Genomic DNA, 25,493 nt, shown 5'->3' with positions numbered 1-25,493 from the left:
TTCAACCAACAAACACACTTTGTCACTCATAAAACAATGATGTCAAAACAATAACAACAGACAGCACAAAATTATTCCTAACATCTAATTGTTTTGATAGTTTGTGTAAAGAGTTTTGAAGAAGTGACTTAAGTATTGAGAAATGGGTCCTAGTGAGATTTATATAAATTATATTATATACATTATATTAAATACATATTATTAAATATTTCAGTAAAAACAAAAGCAGGTATTATTCAGGTACAATTCAGCTTCATTTTATCCTTATCAGGATAGATTATTTATTCCAGGACTAAACATGCTGTGCTTTCTCCTAATTAATTATTGTTCTGTTTTAAGGTTGTTTTAATCATTATCTTGAATGTCTGACTGCATAACATACCCATACTGTTCAACTTGAAGTGTTAATCTGCTATATATAATACTACCTCGTGAAGTGAGATAAGATGAGAAGAGATGTATTGTGGGTAAGGATGCTGCATATTAGCTCCACTGAATATTTTGAGATGTGTTTTGAAGTATCATCGGTAAGACAGGGTCAGCTCAATGCTCCCTGCTTTCCCATGTGAATGTACAGCTGCTTTTCAATAAAACATTGAAGTTTCTGTGGAGATTGTGTATGACTTTGTACACAAGTACGTGAAAATTGTTGTCTGCTGTAAAAAGCATAAATATGGTTTTAACACATTTTTAACTGCCGTTTTAAATAAACGTTATTTTGAAAAAATAAACCACAATCACACACGCCTGCTTAGCTTGAGCCTGTCTAAATACATTAGACCGTTTTTTTATACAGCAAGTTATCAGTAATATAGGGTAGGCAATTTCAGAGAGGATAGCTCTCCATTGTTTTTCAATGTAGGCCTAAACACAAACTAGATGGATGTCTTTAACCATTGCGCTCGCATCTTTCGCAGTGTCTCGCACATGACACGGCATTCTAAAAACGCGGCACTAGACCTTGCGCTTTTTTTAGTTCCACCGACCAGCGTCTTGCGTTTCTTACAGCAAGCACACGTTGGCCCTGTCCCAAATGGCACACTTCATGTGCACTTTCGGCCTTGTGGACTTACAATGGCTGCCATGTGCACGTGTCCGTTAACTCCATGAGACACTAGTAGGGTGTCCCATTTGTCATTATAGGTTTCAGAAGGGTGCTTGGCCTTTGCGGTCGATTTGTGCCCTCGATGCGCACTTTTTGCAGAGCCCACACTAAAGCAAGCTCCGCAGCAGACTTCTTCCCAACAGTCAAAGTGGCGTTACATCACAAAAGACTCGTAGGAAGACCGTGAGTGTTTAGGGTGCCATTTGGGACATAAGTCTCCAAAGGCATGTCTCCTCCAAAACACATGAACGCACACAGCAGAGTCTGCAAAGTACGGTAACCGGGAGGGGACATGTTCGGTTCACTTAGGGTGTATTCACGTTGTTGTTTGGTTCGCTTGGTCAGTACCTAAAAAAAAAGTATCCTGGTCCGCTTAGCGTTCAGATTGGCATTTTTTAATCGCCAAACCTAAAGGCAAAAGGATGCGATCACAACCTGATTGGTCGGCTTAAATTAAGTATTGCCTATTTTGAGACAGAACTAAACGAACATCCAAAACAATGCTGTGTGCTGGGATAAATGCACTCGTTGTATGTGCATATTCTACATATGATGGTATTTTTACTATCTGAGAACTCGTGAAGAGCTTATACAATGTGTAAAGGAGTCTAAACTCCTTGGCAGCGTTCAAACTTATTCCACTGAACCACACTAAGGGTGTGTTTACACCTAGCATGTCTGGTTCCATTAAAATGAATCCTGGTGTGATTGCTCTGTTAGTGCGGTTCATTGACACTGGAATGACAATTCTGTTTTTTTCGCAACAGCATGCCCTCAACCACATTCAGTTCTGCCCTTATTGGAAAATATTGTGGACATCTGAATTTGATCCACCTTTGCCGAAGATGAGCAATCACCCTCTGCTGTTCAGCATCTTTAGCAGTTTCCTCCACAATGAGTCTTAACATCTCATCTGAGACTGGTAGAGATGAACCACCATAGTCACATGTCCTTCCACTTCTGCTATATTGCTGATCTCTGAACAGGGTTCTCAAGTCTCACGCATTGGCCGTGAGACACACGCAATTCAACCAGTTCACACGCTCACACGGCACACCGTGTATTTCTCACGCTGAAAAGGCAATGTCAACCAAGTTGTCCTACAAGCTTTATATATAACGTTGTATATGAGGCGCGGGCATACAAAGTGAAGTTTCCTGCCGCCAGCACGTATCTCGGCCAGATTGCGTTCGTTAATAGATGCGCGAACACATAGATATTATATGATGATGTCTATGCGCGAACACACGGAAGTTGACGGAACATTCTCGGCCACCGTACGTTCGTTACTAGGTAACCAACAACATCGCGCGAACACACGTCGTGATGATGGAGAAGGTAAGTTGGAAGAAAGCTCGTCTAACATTTTAAGGCTAGAACATTTAATATAAAGCCCATCGTATACATTATTATTGATGCAGTCAAAAACTCTACAACTACTTTGCAACCAGGCCAGAAGCTTTGGCTCAGCTTACGTTATCTGAAACTAAGGGAAATGTTAGTGGGTATGGGAAGGAATGAAGATGTATTTCTTCATTTTATTTTAAATCAATTTAAATGTATTTATTTTATTTTAAATTATATTATATATTATACTGTATTAATAGTATTTCTAGTTACATTAAGGCTACATACGTATTAAAGCAGAGTGCTCTGGGTAATATTTTATATCCTGTCAAAACATAACGTTACATTAATCATTGATTGCCATTGCATTTGTATTTTTCAAACACTTGCAACACAAAACACATTTCATAAGCTGGAGTGTGTACTCTTGTGTACACACACACACACACACACACACACACACACACACACACACACACACACCTTAATAATACTCTAATATGTCATTTGTTCTCAATGTCCCACCACACAATAAATCATTATACCATTTTGACTAGACACATTCAAAATGCAAAAATATTTGTTTTTCCAAACTGTTTGGAGCAATTTGTTATATTTTTGTAACTTAATTGTAATTTTGAAATATAACATTAAAGAGTATATTTGATGTGATTAATTGCTCTGTCATTTATCAGATTTACCAATTGTTATAATTTCAATTTGTGCTGGTTAATTATGAACAATGGGTAAAATTGGGGGGGCGGGGCCAGGTGGGGGCGGGGCTCCATTAGGGCTCCTCCCCCAACCGCATTTGATCTCACTCCAAGATTTTGATAAAACTTGAGAACCCTGTCTGAAGCTACAAGACCACAAGATCATCAATATATACGCGAACACCCTCTAGACCAGGGGAAGATATTGTTATTATTCCATTTGGGATCGAGTCAGCTCCGGAGATTTTTCATCGAGCCATGGAAACCCTTATTAAAGGCCAGAGCAGGGGTGGTGAACGTCGGTCCTGGAGAGCCACTGTCCTGCAGAGTTTTGCTCCAACCCTGATAAAAACTCCCCTGCCTGTATCTTTCTAGTAACCTTGATTAGCTTGTTCAGGTGTGTTTGATTAGGGTTGAAGCAAAACTCTGCAGGGTGTGTGGAGGTTTGTAAATAAATACACGTTGGCAGGCAGGTAGGAAATTGCATCATGGCATTCAGACCTATTTTGGACCGAATGCAACGATTGGACGACAATTTTTTGGTCCTGCAACTGCAAAAGGCCAACAATTGCATTTTTAAAAAAATATTTAGACCGTCTATTAATTGATTGCTAGGTGTGAAAAGAGTTTCAACTAGTATAACAAAAAGTGTTTATGAAAAACATTGCTTAGGCCTACCCATTTAACCCTAACATAGGCCTAAAACTTTCAGAATTTTTACAATAAAGGAAATGTGTCCCCAAAAGATAAAGTAGGCTAAGTAGTGAAATCTATAAATCGCAAATTATCTTGAAATTGTGCGCAGCTGAATTTGTTAAAATCTCCGCCTTGTAAACGCCAACTAATTAATGACATTAACATATAAAAATTAGGCTACCAAGTCAACGTCAAAATAACTTGAAAATAGGCAAGAATTGCTTAGATTTTCAAATACCTGCGATACTCCGACTCTGCCACAAGAAAACTTGACTTGACTTGACTTGACGTTGATGCGTACACAAACTCCAAGTTCAAATCTGTGCATACACACATTTTATAAATTAGGCCACTAAAAACCTTACAGAATCACGATCAAAATACTTTATCTAAATTAGAAACCTGATTTGGCCAATTCATAAGCCTTTTTAACTAGTGAGGTCCAGCTCAGTCTGTGTTCAACAGGTTTCAGTCGGCTTATTAGCGAGGACATTTTGGACTTCACAAGTAAGCCTATTGTTAAACCTGTACACTCATTCATGCACACAATTATGCCGTTTTGTATACTTGCTGAATCTGGTTTCATTTTTGAATTATTAAATTAATCATAATTAAATGAAACTAGCTTTTAAGTCACATTAATCTGTGGTTATTTAATAAAATCAATTTTAATTCAATGAATAGTAATAGCAATTGTATTTAATTTCTTCATAGTGATATATATGCACAGCATTTTTGCAAACTCTAAATATTAACATATTACATTGCTACTCGCCAAATAAATAAATGGACACGAACTATTGATTTGAGTTGATATTCTTTTATTATGTGAGAAGAAAGAGTGTGTGGAGTGATACAAGAGACACAGTGAATCTAGTATATCTGTAGGAAATTACTTTCCTGGGGCAATTATATCAATAATATAGTTTATATAGCCAGTATAGTCAATTATATAGTTTTAAGTCATTATAGAAAAATATATGACTGCAGAATGCTGCGATTGATTAGTCACAGTGAAGTATTCTAGAAGTCTTGGAATGGAATAATAAAATTTGAATATTTGAACCTTTTATAATGCACACAGTCTAATCCATTTCAAATGACATATTTTGTGAAATATTTGGCTGTTGTTTTCTGAACTGAAATTGATTTTATACTAACAAATGTTACAAGAAAAGACACAAATCAGAACATGCAGGAGAATATGACAACCGTAAACACGCCAAAACACTCTTCAATTCTGCTATTAATACATCAAAACTAAACAATCCCTGCAAAACACTACGTAATCATATAGCATTGATACATCCAACATGATTCTGAATATCTTCATTGTAACATAGGGTGCTGAAACATATTCTACAGTTTCTATACAAATATACAGCCCTACTCTAACAGGAATAACAAACATACAGCACTGTACAGAACTCCTTTAAAACAAATACAGATATACAGATCAGTTCAGGTTTTTTTTTACAAAATAATAAACTAGCTTTGTATTGTTATGATTTTCTGTGCAAAAATCTAAAGAACAGGCAAGTTCACATAGATTACAGCAGTTAACTAGACTCTAGCCACTGTGAGAAGAACCCAACTGGTGAATTGCTCTCAGAAGACCCAGCTGACAGGAACCCACTGGTGGTCTGTATTGAGTCTGTCTAGCGCCCTCTTGAGGCTGCGGTACGCTCCGTCAAGGTTATCATTCACAATGCTCAGGTCAAAATAGTGACTGTACGCCCTCTGGATCCTTTCGCTCTCGTCCACTGTCCGTTTGAGTTCTGAGTCCTAGAGAGACACTAATATAGTCAACTCAATACTTGAGTAACTTTTTCAAAACTTCTCGCACAATTCTCTTATTGGCACAGCAGTTCATTTCACATTCAAAATGCACTAAAACACTTCATACATGCCTCAAATCAACTTATTCGTCCATAACACTAGCAAAGACTGTCATCCAACAAACACACTTTGTCACTCGTAAAACACCGACCTAAAAAACACTAACAACAGTTTGCACTACTAGACAATGTTTGCTATTGTAAAATATTTTTTTAAAAACAAGAATGACAGTTCTCTATTGTTTATAATAATTCACTGCAGTATGTCCATGTTTACATTACAGTTCAAAATTATTTCTAAAATTATTCCTAAGTTTTTCCCTTTTGTATAGATGGTAATGAAATTGAAAGACTTGACACCTGTGTATGTATTCTAATCTAATGGTTTTGATAGCATTTGTTTTTTTAGATTTGGGATATTTGGTATTATTGTAGAAATGTAGCAAATGACTGTCTTGCTCAGTATTGTATTGTGTTAAGTTTTTAACTTAAGTTTAACCATTTTGAAAAGAGTATGTAAACGTGCAAATTGGCCTGTAGGTACATAGAGTTTTGGCGGTGGTTGTGTTTAAGTGAGAAAAGAATTCATGTAATTTAAAAAAGAAAAACTAGTCATTGCATGCATTTTGTGCCAAAGCAATGATAAAAAATCCACAGTTTAGCCCACATCGACTGCTGTTATGCAAAAAACTTTAAAGAAAGGAATTACCGTCATCTGTTTAGTCACAACACCAGCCTCGATGGCAGATCTGTTCATGTCTTTCAGAACCTCAAAGTTTGGGGCTTCAATGAACACCACGTATGGAAGAAACTCGGCTGTTCGCAGAACTTTGAGTGCCTGTAGGAGAAGAATGTATGCAATGAAAAGTATATTAAATGGGGTGATAACTGTATAAATGTAATATTTATTTGCATTGCAGGAAAATTTCCCCATAGACTTCCATTGTAAGTGCTTTATACAATCAGCATCATGCATTAGTTGTATTTAGCTTCTGTGAACAGTCATTGTAAATAGGATATAGAACATTTCAAAGGGCACCTGCGGATTGACATCCAGAATGCAAATCTTGCCGGAGTCCACGACCTCATGGATGGAGTCGATCTTGGTGCCGTACAGGTTTGCATCGTATTCCCCGTGCTCCAGAAAACGGCCACATTTAATGTCAGCTTCCATCTCGCTGCGAGACATAAACAGGTACATCTGCCCCTCCTTCTCATCCACTTTGGGTTTGCGAGATGTGTCTGTCCACAGGGACAAAAAGGGTCAGGTTAACATTAGCAGTGCAAATCATGTGATTCATGCCAAACAGTATATTTTATTTCCTAGTATTTAGCTAATATTAAGTGTATTTTTCAGACGGTTCTGAGCTGGTTGTTTGTTTTTGATAGGGTAGTGTCACTGATAAATGATTGGTTTAATAATAATTACAACTAATAATAAAATTGTCGTCACAATTTCGTGAGCATTAAAGGTCCATTATCTTTTGTCAGTAGTGTAGAACTGTATGAAGCACAGCTCACACAGAAGTAACTTTTAAACCAAGTAGCTGAACAGTAAATGTGACAGAACCTTTATTGCATCCAACATAAAGCCAACTTAAAGGGATAGTTCACCCAAAAATTTAAATTATGTGTTCAGTCACTCTCATGTCGTTCCAAACCCATAAGACTTTGATTCATCTAAGGAAATCAAATGAAGATTCTTTAATGAAATCTGAGAGATTTCTATCCCTCCATTGAAAGTCTATTCACCAAAAATTCTTATGCTTCAAAACATTCGTAAAGGGATCGTAAAATAACCAAGCGGTTTCCAATCCAAGTCTTCTGAGGAGACATGATTGCTGAAACAGATTTAATTTAGATCAGAGTTTTGGGTGAATCGACTTTCAGTGCAGGGACAGAAATCTCTCAGATTTCATTAAAAAGATCTTCATCTGTGTTCAGAAGATGAACGAAAGGGTTTAGAACGACATGAGGGTGAGTAAATGATGACAGAATTTTCATTTTAGGGTAACTTCCCTTTAAAATGTCAAAATTGCACTATTAAATATGCACTGACAGGGTGTTGTGGTTCCATAACGATGCGGGTCCGACACCAAAATCTTATTTTTCAAGCTACGGCGTCCCACTCCCTGAGCTCCAATCAGAACCAGCGTCTTCCTGCGGAATGGAGGCACCTTGGCCACTTCCTCGTAGATCCTCAACTCATGTCGGTCGAACTCTGGAAAAGTGAAAACATCTCATCTTTTGTTTGTCTGATTTAGTCGCTATATCCATATTTATTACTTGTCAGTTCCAGTTCAGTTTTATTGAGGTTCCATGTACTGTAGTTCTCATTTTCTTTGAGCAAACAAATGCATTTCCGTTTATGAACCTGAAGCACCTTCCCTGAAATGGAACTGACAGCAAACTCATCATCAAACGATTTTAGCATGAAACAAACTTATAGAACTGACTTCAACAACAACAAGCACAACCGAGATCAAGAGTATGACACATGCGCATCCGTTGCACTGGACGGATGGAGCAGTCGTCTTTACCAGCGTTCTTGGTGGTCAAGTACATCATCTTCTTCTTCTTCTTACCCCCCATCCCTGCACACAGAGCCCCTGCGGACATCAGCACACATCCTGGTAGTATAGACACACACAGCATGACTCCTGTCTACTGCAGGAGTCGAACACATTTAACCTCAGGCCATACTTATCAAACCTTTCAGTTCGTTCTAATGTAATAACCAAGTGCACGCAGAAAAATAACACAATACAGTTTTGGAATGACATGTGGATGAATAAATAATGGCCTATTAATATAATCAACACCAGAGCATTCTGCTGTTGATCTTCCGCTACTCTCAGTTTAGTGTCGTCTCAGGCTGTTAGCAGATGATTTAAAGTCTTTACTTTTGAAGTCATGTTAGGGGCAGTCTATGGAAATATATTATTGTCCTACTTTTTCATAATTTATGATATGTGACCCTGGACCACAAAACCAGTCACATGGGTCAATTTTTTAAAATTGAGATGTATACATGAAAACTGAATAAATAAGCTTTACATTGACGTATGGCTTGTTAGGATAGGACAATATTTGGTCGAGATACAACTATTTGAAAATCTGGAATCTGAGGGTGCAAAAAAACGAAACATTGAGAAAATCCCCTTTAAAGTTGTTCATTTATGTTCGCAACTGTGCTGCATTCACTCACAAAAATAAATGTTTTATACATTTACAGTAGGAAATTTACCAAATATCTTCATGGAGCATGATCTTTCCTTAATATCCTAATGATTTTTGGCATAAAAGAAAAATCGATAATTTTGACCCATACAATGTATTGTTGGCTATTGCCACAGATATACGACTTGAGACTGATTTTGTGATCCAGGCTCACATATCATGAGAATATGGAGCTCATGATCGAGGAGGAAAAAAACACCTTTTATTCATAGGTCCAAACTGAGCATGTTGATGCAGATGTTATTTATATGTAATATGAAATTCTTACAGCTTTAGCATGTATTAATAATATCTTTATAACAGTTTTGCAGACTACGTACATAAATTGCATATAAATATCAGTTGTCACTCAATATCTTGCAAAAACGTCCTTTCTAAGATTATGCTTAAATGCTTAGTTTTATGATCAAAGCTCTGTAGTTTTAACTGTGGGGGGCAAAACATATAATGCAATGCAAAACAATGATGATTCCATTTTAACACTATTTTTCTAAAAATGCTGCATGGATAATCAAGTGAACTTAAGTTGCTTCAGTCCAGTAAATGTTCCTCTTGAAGTATATAATAACAATATAAAAGTTAATCTTGCATTTAGTTTATAAAAATCATTTAAGGTTTCACAGCAAAAAGACATGTGTACCACAACCTAAAGGTGGGCATTTTTATAATTACAATAAAAGGTCTATTACTTGCTAAAAAATTAAAAGTATCAACTATATCAGTCAGATGACAGAAGGCACGGAGAAGATTGTGTACAACAGGTTTTAGAAATTCAAGTATGAAATATGATACAGTAGTCTTTATAGGGTTAACAAACTGAGTCATTGGACATTTTTTGGCAGCTACATTTATGTAAACATACACGTAAAACAATCATAAGTCATAAGCTGAATGTGATAATATATATTATAAAAAGAGTAACATTGAGAAGTATAATTACAAATGAAAGGAACTGTATTCTATTTGAATCCATTTTAAAATGTAATTTATTTATGTGATGGCAAAGCTGAATTTTCAGCATCATTACTCTTTACTAGTCTTCTTTACTTGTCATCAATACTATAGTCTTCTGTGTCACATGATCATTCAGAAATCATCAAACTTCCACACAATAAATATTCCACTACATAGCCATACTCTGTAGTGGCCTGTGTCCTACCTGTGCTAGTGAGCTCCAGGTCTCTCTTGACAAAAGCTTTTCTCTTCTCCTCAAGCAGCTGACTGGGGATCAGGCCTGCGCTGCCTCCTTCCAGATGACATGCCTACAGGTGAGACCAGACTCAAGGTAAGGGTCATATATTCACACACACACACACACACACACACACACACACACACACACACACACACACACACACACACACACACACATACATTGTGTTTTCATGTTTTATGGGGACTTTCCATAGACATAATGATTTTCATACTGTACAAACTGTATATTTTATCCACTTACACTAACCCTAGCCCTAAACCTACCCATCACACAAAACTTTCTGCATTTTTACACTTATATAAATATATATTAATGTTGAATATATCTGATATGTATAGCATTAACAACACTGTAAAATCCAACAGTTGTTCTAACTAACACTTTTTAGTTAACTTTACTTTATGTCTTAACATAATTGTAAAAATCTAGTAATCTGAACTATTCACATGCCTTGTTTACTCAGAAAACCCAAGTTTAGATTAATTTGATTGGGTTGAGTGCCATTTTGTCAAGAAAAAAAAAAAAGTTTTTGAGACGGCACGATTCTTACTAGACTTTTCACTCATTTCCTCCACTTCTGAATACATACATCTCTCTCGCTTTTGCTCACGTGCCAGCGATTAACTCTCCGCGTGCCAGTGTAGGCACGCATTCAGATTTTCTACCCCTGATATAGGGTTTACCAGGCCACACACACACACACACACACACACACACACACACACACACCTGCCACCAGTTAGGGTCCTCCTGGTTGAAGATCTGAAGGATGTCTCCACTGCTGAATTTGAGTCCAGCTTCTTTACAGGGGATCAGGTTGTCATGACTGGGGTCATAGTCAAAGTGACACTTTACAAAGGCCTGCAGACAGAGAGAGAGAGAGAGAGAGAGAGAGAAAGATAGACATACAGTAAAAACACACAAACACATTGTTCTTATAACTGAATATGCCCATCCATCAGAGTGTCATATTGTCAGCCTGTTGAAAACTTTACAGTTAGCTATTCTTTACTGTTATCACTGGCTGACTGCAGAGTTCTGGCCTTATCTGAATCTCTAATGATTCCTTATTCTGTTAACATAAACATACACTCACTAATTATCAACTTCAGGCACTTTTATATTCATTTCATTTTTATGTTAGGTTGATTTTACTACTTTTTGTCACATGAAGGTCAGAATAAAACTTAAATTTTTTCTACTTGTCAATTGTCTTTTATATGTAGATTTTATAGTTTTACCCTTGTTAAGACTTGTTTTCAATCTTAAAAAAGGAAAAACCATAATCAAAATATGAATTAATACTAATTATCTGACCAATTCTATAATATAATATTAATTACAATTTAATACGAATTATTACTCATTAATAGTTAATAATTTATAATGACTACTTGTTAAAAAAATATTTATAATGACTACTTGTTAAAAAATTATGAAATATGAACAAAAAAACTGTTTTACACAAATTACACCTCTCCCTCAGTTGTGCAATCGCAATCAAGCTGTAAAATGTGAATTAAGTGTGAAATATTGTTTGTTTAAATTAAATGCTAACCTGTGTAAAAAAAAAAAAAAACAACTTTTAAGATTTAAAGCAGTGTTCTTCAACCCTGCTCCTGAAGGACCCCCAACACTCCACGTTTTCTTTGTCTCCCTAATCAAACACACCTGATTCAACTCATCAGCTCATTAACGATAATGAGCTGATGAGTTGAATCAGGTGTGTTTGATTAGGGAGACAAAGAAAACGTGCAGTGTTGGGGGTCCTTCAGGAGCAGGGTTGAAGAACACGGATTCACAGTACAGAACAAGTGCACATTCAATTCAATTAAGCACACTTAAGAAAACTAGCCTTATAACACCAAAATGTCAAAAAACATTAAAAGTTAACACCTTTATATTCACACGATGCATTTTAAAGCATTTATAAAATGAAGGTGAGTAAATGATGACAGGATTTAAATTTTTGGTTGAACCATCCCTTTAAATCGAATGTTAGTGTAAGAGCCAAAACCCCGTTGTCATGGCAACTGTAGTTACCTGCAGTCCAGTGGAATGTTGCTATTAGGTGCTGGAACCTCAATGTCACGGAAAATATGCCTGGATTACATCATTCAAACAGTCAACAACAAGCATAGCCTACTCCACACACAACACCACAACACGACACATGCCAACAATACCATCTGCCATCACAAACACCTAAAAACATGAATATTCCCACCATGTAAGCGTGAATCACATTAGTAACATAACACACTGTGATGTCCAGTCCCATATTAGCAGCAGGCACAGGAAGCTGTTTGTTTATTTTGGGATCAAATGAAGACAGGCACAGATGGGACGCTGTGAATACGGCGCCATATGGGCAGACAAACAGAACTTCACTCATTTAATTCTCATTTAATAAGCAGCAAAGATGAAGATCTCTGACATGCAGAAAGCGGGTAAGAACCGCCGAAAGTGAAAAAGGGCAGACTTGAAGACTGTCGGCGTCTCATCTCAATCTGTGCGGTTGGTGCAGTGTCAAAAACAGGGAGGGCTTTGGCATAATGCACTAATCTCCCAGCATGCTCTGGAGTGGAGGCAGGTGCCCAAACCTGGCAGGGCAAACCAAAGTTTGAACTCAAAGATGTCAATTTAGAGGAATGTTGAACCAAGGTTATTACAGTAGATGTTAGTTACATGTGTGTTTGCATGTTTGTGTCAGCATGCGAGTACCAGAGCATTTCGGTCCCGTTACATCTGGTATTAACAGCCACCCGGGTGATTCAATTGACCTTACAACAGATAATAATGACTGACTGCCCAAATAGTCAATTGTCTGTCGAGCTTTCAAGCTTACTGAACTGTCAGACACATTCAAACCTCCTTTTTTGGCAAATTCATTTGACTATGGTAAAAGGGTGTGGTTATGTCACATGTAATTTGGATACTAGGGACTAGAACAGCTTTACGAACAGCTTGCACCAAACAAACCCTCTTTTGGTGTTAAAAATCACTGTCTAGATTTACTTAGGATAAATGTTTACTAATGCTTTATTGGTATTTGTGCCATTATTTACAGACCTTCACCCATTTTGGACTTGACATGCTGTTATAGTTGCTGCTAGGAGGATGTGCTTAGAGAAAGATCACACTGTAGAAGAGAGAGAATTATCTCCACTCATGTTCATTTATCTGGAATGCCCAGGGCCGGCCAGCGGCAATGAGCGGAATTGCCAAATGCTAGGGGCGCAGCTCATCCACAGGGGCGCCCAAATGAGTGTTTTTTTATTTTACTAATAGGGTACAATGGGGCTAAAGGCGCACCGGGTAAAAGGCACATTTGATTTATATATTTTTACATATTTTCTTTTAAACTACTAGATCTAGATCTAAACCACTAGTTTGTACATACCTTGACGCGATCGCTGACAGCAGCGCAAGTTGATTCTGCGCTAATTTGATCTCATATTTAATGTTTTTAAAATGTTGTAGATTTATGTACTGTAGCAAAAAGAATCGCTAAAATTAATGTCTATATTTTGAGACAAAGGTCTTGTTAACGATTTTCAGTTTCGTTCAAAGTAAAAAAAAAAAAAAAAGGCTACAGTTTTTTAATAACGGAAGAATATGTAAAAGTATGGTATTTGGGGTAAAAAGCGCCCCTGCAGTCGGGGCGAAGGGCACAATAATTAACATGATAATAAACAGCTGGCTGACTTTTCCATTTGTTGACATGACATGGTTAGATTCAGATGGTAAATATAATTTATCAAACTGGGTGTTCACCTGGGAAAATCACCATATTTATAATGAAACCATCATATTTAAAAATATGATGTTAATCATTTCATATAATAAAATATATTTATTTGTTACTATACAGTAAAGCTTTATTAAATTATTATGGGATCTCATTCAATGCTTTCAGAATCTTTAATTTTTTATATAATTTTGTTTCTGTATTTTTAAAATGAACATATTTAAGTGACAGTATATTTATTGAACAAAAATGAATTATTTTATTTATTAAAATAAACCAAAAATAGTTTACTAAAACTTTTTTTTTTAAATTACTAAAGTGATTGTTTTGAAAAACATAAAAATGTCCACCTTACCACCTCATACATTTATATGATTTTAAACAAACCACTTTTATGATTTATCTTCACACAAAATTTGCTCCATAAATACTCAATAAAAAAACATTCCGCAATCATACACTATGGGAGAAGTGAAAAGTATTTTTCTTAGGGTGTGCCTTTAGCCCCGTTGTACCCTACTATTTTAATACTATTAATTTAAAATATAAAAATGAAAATCCCCACACAAACAACTACATTGCGGTCCGACACATCAATCTGCCCCCGCCCAGCAAGTGTTTGGAGTAAATCAGAAATAGAACGGGGCATTATTTATCGTCTGGAATTTGTTGTGTCGTACCGCGCCACATCCACTGTAGACAGCTTCAATGAATATAATGGATTCTATTTGCTTTTGTCGCGTCATTTATCTAATTGCATAGTAGTAAGATGATACTAGTAACGTTCACTAATTTGAAATAGCTAGCTAGAGTTAATACCTCTTATTTTTACCTTAAACCTTTTGAGCTGTTCGCAAAAGCTGTACACTTAGGATGTTTGGGGCCTCCAGAGACCCCGAACAGTAAAATTTTGTGACATAAAAGCAGTGGGAGTGGTTAAATTACTAGCAGACAGACAAAACACATAATTTACACCTGGTAGTACAGTAACATGTCTCAAATGTGTCTCTGTGACCACTTTTAATGTGATTTCATTGAGGGGATAGTTTACATACATTTACAATTACTACTCAAAAAAGGATAACAATTCTGCAAAATAACTGAATGTTGCCCACCTGTCGAGGTGTGTGTGGTTCTTGGTAACTGGGGAGGATTTTGAGGACCACGCTCCCGTTGGACTCCTTCAGCATGTTCTGAAGAACCTTCGGGTCACTCCCGACTTCTTTTCCGTTCACCTCTTTGATGATGTCACCCACATGCAGCAGGCCCTGCTGATCTATCATGCCCCCGTGCAGAATCCGAGCAATCACCAGCTCTCCGCCCTCCACCCGAAACGTCACACCCTGGTAGAGAATACAGGATGTGATTCAAACAAAGGTGACACTATTTACTTTTTAAAAAACAATTATTATTTTTTTTGTTGAGTGCTTCTTAAATAACAATATCAATTTTATTCGACTAATTTACATTTATCGATCACTAGGGTAGAAGTGAGAGTGCAAAATAAAGCTATATATGAAAGATAACATAATTCACCAAAAATGTTATGGCAAATTTCCAGATGAAATGTGTACTTTTTTATTAAATATATGTGTTTTTTATATATACAGTATTTTAATTTTTTTTTTTTAATGAAATGTACATTTATAACACAATACTTTGTTATTTTACCCTGGCATTTAATTACAAACAACTAGTCAACACTGCAAGGGTGATTCTGATGGAGCTAATGAGGGAGTGACGATACATTTGAAATGTAAAATCTCTTGAACGTCCTGGAAATGCAATAGTGTATATTTTTCTTGTGCTGTTGGACCAAATGGTAATACAAAAAAATGTGTAATGTTATTATATTAAATTGTTATTATACTCTATTCTATTATAAATTATAATAATAAATTATAAATGGAAATCCATAATCATTTATACAATAATTATATGAATTAAAATGTTATTAATTATAATAATTATAGTTAAAATGATTGCCTTAAACATACACTATTATATTTGTTATTAATATTTTGCTTTTATATTTATTGTTTCTTTATAATTTTTGTTTAATTTTTAGTAATTTTGTTATGTGATTTTGTTAGTTTTGTGATTTTGTGTTTTATTAGTTTTTATTCTTTTTAAATATAACTATTTACCTTTCATTTGTTTTTATTTTAGTTTCAGTTTTAGTTCATTTTTATGCATTTCCAGTTAGTAGTTTTAGTGATTCACCTTTAACTTTTTTCAACTTCTTTTTTTCAGCATTATTTCAATTAACAGAAATATTTTTTATTATTTTTAGTTTTACTTTAACAATAACAACCCTGGTGCATGTACTGCTACAGAAATCTAAAAGTGCTACAGTCCATGTTCCAAATCTGGAAATGTGAAAGAGCTCTATTTAGAAACAGTCGTTTTTTTGACATTTGTTTTTGTTCTATTCGTGGCAAAGAAATGACACGCTTCATCTTTAATGAGCAGCTCACATTACAATGCTCCATTTTAGTTTTATGAAAGCAAAGTCATGTCTCGCTTATTTGAATATCCAGGTCCAGGTTTATTTGCATAGTGCTCACATTACCTACAGCTACAAAAGAAGCATATAACAACAAATAACAGCGCACAGTTTGTGAGGTTACTGCAGATTGCCAGGTCTCACCAGGTGCTCTCCAGACACTTTGCGGATGCCCACCATCCTGACAGCATCAGGGGGAACAGGCTGGTTGATGAACGCAGGGTCCATGAACGCACACGGGCTGGGAGGCGGAGTCTCGTAGCTTTTGGAAGCTACAGAGTCATGTGTTTCAAGCAAAGACTATAGACAAAAAACAGGTATTGAGAGAAACCACTTTAAAAATCTATAGGAAACACAATTGAAGATATTACTCTAGACTGAATCTCTGGACCTGAAAGTGAGGCTCTTTGAGGATGCAGACGAGCTCGTGCGCCGCCTGACTATGAGATGTGAGGGTGGTGAGGTCTCTCAGGATGTCCTGCACTAACTCCAAATTATTGTCCCTCACCGCCTCCAGCTTTGGCTCTTCGTAGTGCTCTCGAGACTACACACACACAAAACATTAAAAGTTCATTAATATGAAGAAAATGTGAGGTCCGAACAAGTTAAGGTGAGATTTGATTGGGCTGACCAAATTTCGACATGATGGATGCTTTCTGCCACTGTTGTGAATACTTTTATAACACATCAGACATTGTATAGCACCAAAAGGAGCTAAGCTACTAACTTTACTGTATTTTGCTGTAGTGACAGTGGCTTTCAAAGCTATGGTTTCCACCACAGAATCAAAACAAATGTAAGATAATTTTGACTTTTTTTCTCATAATTGCAAGTTTACATCTCTGAGATATAAACTCACAATTACGAATTATAAAGCCAGAATTGCGGGATACTTTTTCAAAATTGTGAGATATAAACTTGCAATTCTGAGAAAAAAAGTCAGTATTTTTCCCCCTCAGAATTGGACTTTATAACTCAAGAATTTTGAAAAAAAAAAAGAAAAAATGGCAGAATTGCGAGAAAAAAAGTATATAAATTTGCAAATATGAGCTATAAAGTCCAATTCTGAGGAAGAAAAATACTGACTTTTTTCTCGGAATTGCAAGTTTATATTTCACAATTCAGACTTTGTAAATCGCAATTGCCTGTTTATATCTCACATTTTCAATTTTGATAAATGGATCAAATATGATCTATGATCACTATCTACAGACAGAGGTCCAACTCTTAATTAAAGAAAAGTCTTATGTTGACAAATGGACATCAAGTTAAGAAAGTGGGTGTCTCACCACTGGACTCTCCATGATTCCTTTCAGAAAGATGAGGTCCAGGTCATTGGCTGTGGTGGAACTGGTGCTGTCGCTCAAGGTGTCCAGAAGACTCAGCATTGCTGAGGACAGGAAGACAAAATGATTCAGGCCATTTCATAACTGTTTTCAATGGTTTATTAGAACCATTGACAGTCTATGCCATTGCCCCATTGGTGTCTAAGTTTCAGGCTGATAAAGCCTGCTGCAAATGCTGCCTGTTTGTACATAAATCTGGATTAAGTTTGAACCACAGCATGAGGGGACACTCAAACTACAGTTTAAAGTCACCATAAAATAAAAATGGACAATTCTTGATTTCTTATGGAATATTGAAGTACTATTATTATAAATGATTTATCAGTACACTAATACATTTCTTATCGTTTGAGAAGCCGTTTCACTCGGATATATGTTACAACAGGGAAGAAAAGACTATTGCAACTTTCTTTTCTTGCCGACTTGCCGACACACAAATGACAAACACTTCTGGAGACAAAAATTGTAGCAACCACAAAATGCATGAATAAAACATGATATTGAGATAATTATATTTATTTCAGAAGAACTCCCCTATGCACTGTTAAAATGAGAAACATGTCAATGGGAAATAGATGTATTTCCCACTGATCAAAGACAAAGTTCTTTCTCTTCAGTGCGCAACTCATTATTTAAACAAGCCTCATTAAAAGCATCTAACATCATGTTCCAGGGCAGATCAGAGAGACAGCAGATGATTTATAGTCTTCTATGAGTCATTTTGCTAAAATAATGTTTATAGATTGCTTGAATAGCCATAATTATTTATCCATTGAAGTCCTTGTTTGTACATAGATGCAAAAAAAAAAAGACATGTTTCTTTTCATACTTGAGAAGCACTGGAACAGCCATGAGAGAAGATCAATGCAGTGGAGAACCATCAAAGCTGAATCTCCGCATACTCAAACAGAGTTTATTTTAATGAAAAAAAAAAAAAAAAAGTTTCTAGAGAGATCCAAGAGACCCTCATGGTCGATCTGCACCAGACTTTTTAAATAAGAAACAGACCTGGACTGCAAGCAAGCCAGTCAAGCACATTTCTTCTACAGTGTAGAGTGTCTAGAAACCACTCTGTTGTAGCATGTGCAGAATGAGGCCTGGCATTGTCTTGCTTACCAGGAAAGATGCCATCTTGATGTATGTCAGTATATGTTTCTGTAGAATCCCAATATACCCCTCCACATAAATGGTACATTCACACATATGCAAGTCACCCATGCTGTTTGCACTGATGCACCACCATACCATGACAGATGTTTGCCCTGTACCTGTCGCTGATGAAAGTCTGGATGGTGTCTTTCGTCTTTGAGACTGAGAACTCATGGTTGTGGCTATATTTAACACAGCAGCATGACGGTTTCTCATGCAATGCTGTCTGGGGGTTCGAAGGTCACGCACATTCAACAGAGGTTTCCTGCCTTGCCCTACATGGACTGAGATTCCTCTTGATTCCCTCAATCTTTTCACAATACTATGTATGGTAGATGGTGAAAGACCTAAATACTTTGCAATCTTGCACTGAGAAATGTGATTTTTGGATTGTATGACAATTCTCTGGCACAAAGTGAAATCTGAAATTTGGCACAAAGTGGTGAGCCATGACCCATCTTTGCTTGCAAAGACTGAGCCTTTGGTGGATGGTACTATTATACCCAATCACGACGATCACCTATTACCAGTTCACCTGCTAATTGTGGACTGTTTCTAAACAGTTTAACTCGGATATTCACTTTTATTTTGCCTCTGTCCCAACTTTTATGGAGTGTGTTGAAATACAATTAATTTGGTCAGTAAAAACATTAAAATATATATATATATATATTTGTATTTTTGTCAAGAGGTTTAAGAGAATTAAATAATCACAGATTCTATATTTTATTGCGTTGTACAAAATGTCCCAACTTTTCTGGAATTGGGGTATAAAAGCCAACTTTTAATGTCTTTATAATATCACGCTTTACTCACACAGTATAAATGAGTCTTTATACAATTTATGGTTGGTGTTCCTCACAAGGGGATTATCATATTTGGGTCCTTGGTATAATATATACCTACATGGTATAAATTCAAATCTTAAAAGTAGATTTTTTAATACTAAAGAAACAAACCGCCACTTAAGTGTACTTAAAGAGAGTGCACTTTCATGACTGTTAATTAACACACTTAAGTGCACTTTGTAATAATGTCAAATTACATATAAAGATGTACTTGAATCCAACATGTAATAGGTAATAAAAAAAGCTCTCAAAAGTTCAGCTAACTGTATTTCATATAAAACTAAACTATGATAAATTTTCATTTAATTGCAATTAACATGCAATTAAGTGTCTGAAACCAATACATTCAGTTTGCATTGAGTATACTCTTGTAAAGTATATCCTTTCCCTACTAAGTACTCTTTTTAAAAGTATGCTAAAGTGTACTTCTTTTTCACAGCAGATGACTAGTGTTTGGAACAGAGTTTGTGAACTGGGTTCTAATGAGATAGAAATCCAAAGCAGCTTAAGGAGTTTTGCTAAAACTCTATACCACTCCTTTCTCTTTTAGATTATTTTGTTGTTGTTGTTGTTGTTGTTGTTGTTGTTGTTGTTGTTGATGATGTTGTTGTCTGTGAGCAAAGAGGATTAGGTTGCATATTCTGAGAGAGTCCTTCGCCAGCCAAACAACAACCACTGAGATTAATGCGTACGCTAAAGGAGAGCCCTCTCCAGGTATTATAGACCTCTTTGCTATAATTTATACCACAGCTCTCTATGGAAACACATCCTACTCGTGTGTCTCTGAGCAGAAGGGTCAAGCTCATTACTAGCTTAATGTCGACATCCTGCCGAGACTTACTGACATTTAAGCTGAAAGGACACACCAAAGAAATACACACATTTATTGAGTCTGAGCCCTGAGATTTTTAAGCTATGCTTGATTAGAATTCTAAAACATGTTTTAAGGAGAGGTGTATGGAACGTATACGTGACTAACTTTTGCAAATTTACCTGTAGGACATGCCTTGAAGTTCAACAAGAATCTGTCACTGTATACTGTCACAATATGTCTTTCTCACGCTGCAGCACTGGTTAAATTCAGGTCTCTGAAATTCTGCAATGCTTATCTATATGTAAGAGATACATTACTGCTGTTTATTTTCCCAACTCAGGACTAAGCGTTTGGCTTCTGACTCATTTCCATTCCACCACTCCTTCAGAAATGGAGAAAGCCTGTGGTATTTAGTTTTCACACCAGTACAACAGTCATTTCCTGGAACTATTAACCTTCCTTCACACTCATACTGCATGAAGCCTGGCTGATAAGACAAATTAGGTTACAATTTGGCATACTGTGTCATCAAATTCTGTTTCTTCATTTATTTAACTGAATCATCCCATGACTTTTTAAATGTCAAATTTTGCCACTGTTTTTACTTTATGCCTACTTTTGCTTTCATTTAGAGGGACATTTTCTCACGTGGAGCTCAAACTCCTGATAATATTCATCCAGCACAGTTACAATCAATTCATTTCATAGAGATGGCCATGTATTTAAAAATACAGCCATTCAATGTTATTCGATGTCTCAATATTTATGTATTTGCTCTTAAATACCTTCATAGACACATATAGTCAGTAAAAAAGACATTGTTGCCAATTTGATTTGCTTTCATATATATATATATATGTGTGTGTGTCTTCCTTTGTTCTGTTTTCCCGCCACTCATCTGTTTCCTTGGTAACCCTTATTAGTTCATCTGTCACACCTGTTTACCTCGTTAGTCTTGTCAGCTGTGTCTCGTTTTCCTGATCTGTTTACCCATGTACTTAAGCCCTGTGTTTTGCCTTGTTCATCATCTTATCTCTGTCCTATTAAGTGTGTCTGTGCCATATTGTTAGTAAAAGTTTGCATTGGAACTTTTTCCCTCTTCTTCTGCCTGCACCACACCATTTTATATATATATATATATATATATATATATATATATATATATACAGTGAGGAAAATAAGTATTTGAACACCCTGCTATTTTGCAAGTTCTCCCACTTGGAAATCATGGAGGGGTCTGAAATTGTCATCGTAGGTGCATGTCCACTGTGAGAGACATAATCTAAAAAAAAAAATCCAGAAATCACAATATATGATTTTTTTTAACTATTTATTTGTATGATACAGCTGCAAATAAGTATTTGAACACCTGTCTATCAGCTAGAATTCTGACCCTCAAAGACCTGTTAGTCTGCCTTTAAAATGTCCACCTCCACTCCATTTATTATCCTAAATTAGATGCACCTGTTTGAGGTCGTTAGCTGCATAAAGACACCTGTCCACCCCATACAATCAGTAAGAATCCAACTACTAACATGGCCAAGACCAAAGAGCTGTCCAAAGACACTAGAGACAAAATTGTACACCTCCACAAGGCTGGAAAGGGCTACGGGAAAATTTCCAAGCAGCTTGGTGAAAAAAGGTCCACTGTTGGAGCAATCATTAGAAAATGGAAGAAGCAAAACATGACTGTCAATCTCCCTCGGACTGGGGCTCCATGCAAGATCTCACCTCGTGGGGTCTCAATGATCCTAAGAAAGGTGAGAAATCAGCCCAGAACTACACGGGAGGAGCTGGTCAATGACCTGAAAAGAGCTGGGACCACCGTTTCCAAGGTTACTGTTGGTAATACACTAAGACGTCATGGTTTGAAATCATGCATGGCATAAACCAGCACATGTCAAGGCCCGTCTTAAGTTTGCCAATGACCATTTGGATGATCCAGAGGAGTCATGGGAGAAAGTCATGTGGTCAGATGAGACCAAAATAGAACTTTTTGGTCATAATTCCACTAAACATGTTTGGAGGAAGAAGAATGATGAGTACCATCCCAAGAACACCATCCCTACTGTGAAGCATGGGGGTGGTAGCATCATGCTTTGGGGGTGTTTTTCTGCACATGGGACAGGGCGACTGCACTGTATTAAGGAGAGGATGACCGGGACCATGTATTGCGAGATTTTGGGGAACAACCTCCTTCCCTCAGTTAGAGCATTGAAGATGGGTCGAGGCTGGGTCTTCCAACATGACAATGACCCGAAGCACACAGCCAGGATAACCAAGGAGTGGCTCTGTAAGAAGCATATCAAGGTTCTGCCGTGGCCTAGCCAGTCTCCAGACCTAAACCCAATAGAGAATCTTTGGAGGGAGCTCAAACTCCGTGTTTCTCAGCGATAGCCCAGAAACCTGACTGATCTAGAGAAGATCTGTGTGGAGGAGTGTGCCAAAATCCCTCCTGCAGTGTGTGCAAACCTGGTGAAAAACTACAGGAAACGTTTGACCTCTGTAATTGCAAACAAAGGCTACAGTACCAAATATTAACATTGATTTTCTCAGGTGTTCAAATACTTATTTGCAGCTGTATCATACAAATAAATAGTTAAAAAATCATACATTGTGATTTCTGGATTTTTATGTCTCTCACAGTGGACATGCACCTACTATGACAATTTCAGACCCCTCCATGATTTCTAAGTGGGAGAACTTGCAAAATAACAGGGTGTTCAAATACTTATTTTCCTCACTGTATATATATATATATATATATTGCATTAATGATTTATAGCATTTTTTAATAAATGTTTGTGTATAAAAATGAAGTCACTTAAACCTCCAACTCATTTCTGCAAGTGATCTATTAAATGCAATCTGTTCATTCCCTAGAGCCCAAATTATTACTCACATTTATTCTTCTTCTCATTTACTTGAATAAAAATGCCTCAACCTAATTTCTAATTACATATTTCCAAACCTCTCATGTGGTTTAATGGATTTTCTTCTGGGCTTTAATCTTGATAATTTCTTAGCTTTAATGCTTTTCGTCTTATCTTATACTAGTGATCTTATATTGGTTTGTGCATTTGGTACTGTACACACTCACTCATAACAGTGGCTATACTTAAAAAAAAAAAACTCTTACAATTAAAAGGCCCCCAAAAATGTATTTACTAATACTAAAATACAAAATTAGGGCCCTGACATAACTGAAAAGTCCATTTTACACTTTTAACAGCCCTCAAAAAAGGATCACTGGCTAAATATCTACAATAACAGTGAAAATCCAACTCTATATTAAGTGTCTATAACTACTGTGCTAACATTTAAATTGAACATTTAATACAATGCACTTATTGCATACATACATGTTTTTACATTGTACTTACATTTAAAAATGCCTGCATGTAATAACAAATCTTTATTTGGTTTCTGTATTTACATCAATAAATACAGTATTGACCCTTCAACCCACCCTTAGTTTTAGTGACTTAACTTGGGAAAATGGGCAGTGGAGGATTTCTTGTTAGAGTGACGTGATGTGACGTGAAGGCCAAGTATGGTAACCCATACTCGGGGTTACCTTAGTTGCTCAAGGGCACCTCAGTGGTGGGTATTGAGGGTGGAAGAGAGCACTGTTCATTCACTCCTCCACCAACATTTTTCCTGCTGGTATTGAGAATTGAACTGGCAACCTTTGGGTTACAAGTCTGATGCTTTGCATAGGACTGGGTAAATGTTAAAAATAAATGTTGAAATTAAGTGTTATGGGGTTTTTTAGTGAAGGGAAAGACCTTTTAGTGTTTAATGCTGTTATTTTTAATAACTTGCTTGTTTAATGTTTGTAAGTTTTTGTTAGTTTCATTCAAAGTTGTCAGAACTCAAAAAAATAAATGCAAAGTGTTGTGTTAATTTTTTGTTGTTGAGCCAACTGTAACCGCAACTGAGCCAAGTGTAATTGCGATTCTTTTATGATCTACTTACGATACCAGATGTATATCTGATCCACAGAAACTAATATTGTCAGGAAATACATGTAATAAAAAATTATTCTAATATCTCCCTTTTCTGATATGAAAGGGTTTAAGTATGCAGAAACTTCTGGAGAGTACTGCATTATATGTAAAAGTATAAAGGTTCAGTCATCTGAAATATTTTTGTACATGAATACCCTACTTTGCCTGATCATGCATCATTACAACTATCATTATTTGTTTTTATTTTTCCTCATTTATAAATCACTTCATAAAAGCATGGGCGAAATTCAAAAAATGTAAAGTAATGCCCAGTTCACACTAGTCATACCTTCGGAATGACGGCAGGTATTCATTGGCCAAGAGGACGTCTGACCGTCATGTAAAGCAATTAATCACAGTTCATCCAGTAAAACCAGTTTAGCTCATCCTGATAAGTACGTTTGTCACAGTTGTAAACATGATGTCTTTTTTCTTCTATGAGGGGGTTTGGCGTCACAGCGGCTTTGTTTCCAGGAGGACCGTTAAAGAACACAACACACACATCTGCCGGAAACCCTGTAGAATTCAACCAATCAGATGACATATCATCTGATGTGAAATCACATATCATCCCCAGAACAACTGATCAAATCTCCTTCGCTCCATCTGCGGATCGCAGTAGGACTGTAGTTGTGAATTTGAATCTTTGAGTTCCTAGATGCAGTCTGTCATTATTACACCCAAAATTCCCTCTACTGATTTCTCAACAGCTTGACACATCACACCTAGAATATTAAGAGGCTCATCTTGTTGGTCTTTCAAAAATGTTGATAGGAAATGTCAGCCCACCTATTCATGCAATATACCCAGCCAGCCTACAGGTGTGTAAGCACGTGATTGAATGTAATCATGCATAATTCAACGGGCAGATTGAATATTCACGAGGCTGATGCTGCTTACTGTGTTTGGGAAGG

At 36.5% G+C, this 25,493-nt stretch overlaps 2 protein-coding genes across 5 annotated transcripts in view; one reads left to right on the top strand and one right to left on the bottom strand.

Annotated features, from left to right (window-relative positions):
* Nucleotides 1-142, top strand: part of LOC307147456 (uncharacterized protein) — a 6,454-nt gene extending 6,312 nt beyond the window's left edge. The window contains exon 4 of the mRNA XM_079852192.1: nt 1-142. This exon is cut by the window's left edge and continues 617 nt beyond it. The gene's annotated coding sequence lies outside the window, so the exon portion shown is untranslated.
* A 4,525-nt stretch (nt 143-4,667) lies between these two features.
* The window catches only part of mpp2b (MAGUK p55 scaffold protein 2b), a 46,221-nt gene continuing 25,395 nt past the window's right edge, over nt 4,668-25,493 (bottom strand). For 2 of the 4 annotated variants that reach the window (XM_079851336.1, XM_079851334.1), the window contains 11 exons: nt 17,702-17,802; nt 16,804-16,956; nt 16,557-16,712; nt 15,022-15,249; nt 10,885-11,016; nt 10,099-10,201; nt 8,240-8,308; nt 7,759-7,920; nt 6,739-6,941; nt 6,409-6,537; nt 4,668-5,646 (listed from right to left, as the gene is read on the bottom strand). In XM_079851336.1, the coding sequence (XP_079707462.1) occupies nt 5,470-5,646; nt 6,409-6,537; nt 6,739-6,941; nt 7,759-7,920; nt 8,240-8,308; nt 10,099-10,201; nt 10,885-11,016; nt 15,022-15,249; nt 16,557-16,712; nt 16,804-16,956; nt 17,702-17,802 (1,613 nt within the window). In that variant the 3' untranslated portion in view covers nt 4,668-5,469. The remainder of the gene's footprint in view (nt 5,647-6,408; nt 6,538-6,738; nt 6,942-7,758; nt 7,921-8,239; nt 8,309-10,098; nt 10,202-10,884; nt 11,017-15,021; nt 15,250-16,556; nt 16,713-16,803; nt 16,957-17,701; nt 17,803-25,493) is intronic. The other 2 variants (XM_079851337.1, XM_079851335.1) reach the window with 1 other exon arrangement.

This window comes from Squalius cephalus (assembly GCF_949319135.1).
Source record: "Squalius cephalus genome assembly, chromosome: 19".
NCBI lineage: Eukaryota > Metazoa > Chordata > Actinopteri > Cypriniformes > Leuciscidae > Squalius > Squalius cephalus.
This window is presented reverse-complemented; position numbering and strand designations above follow the sequence as displayed.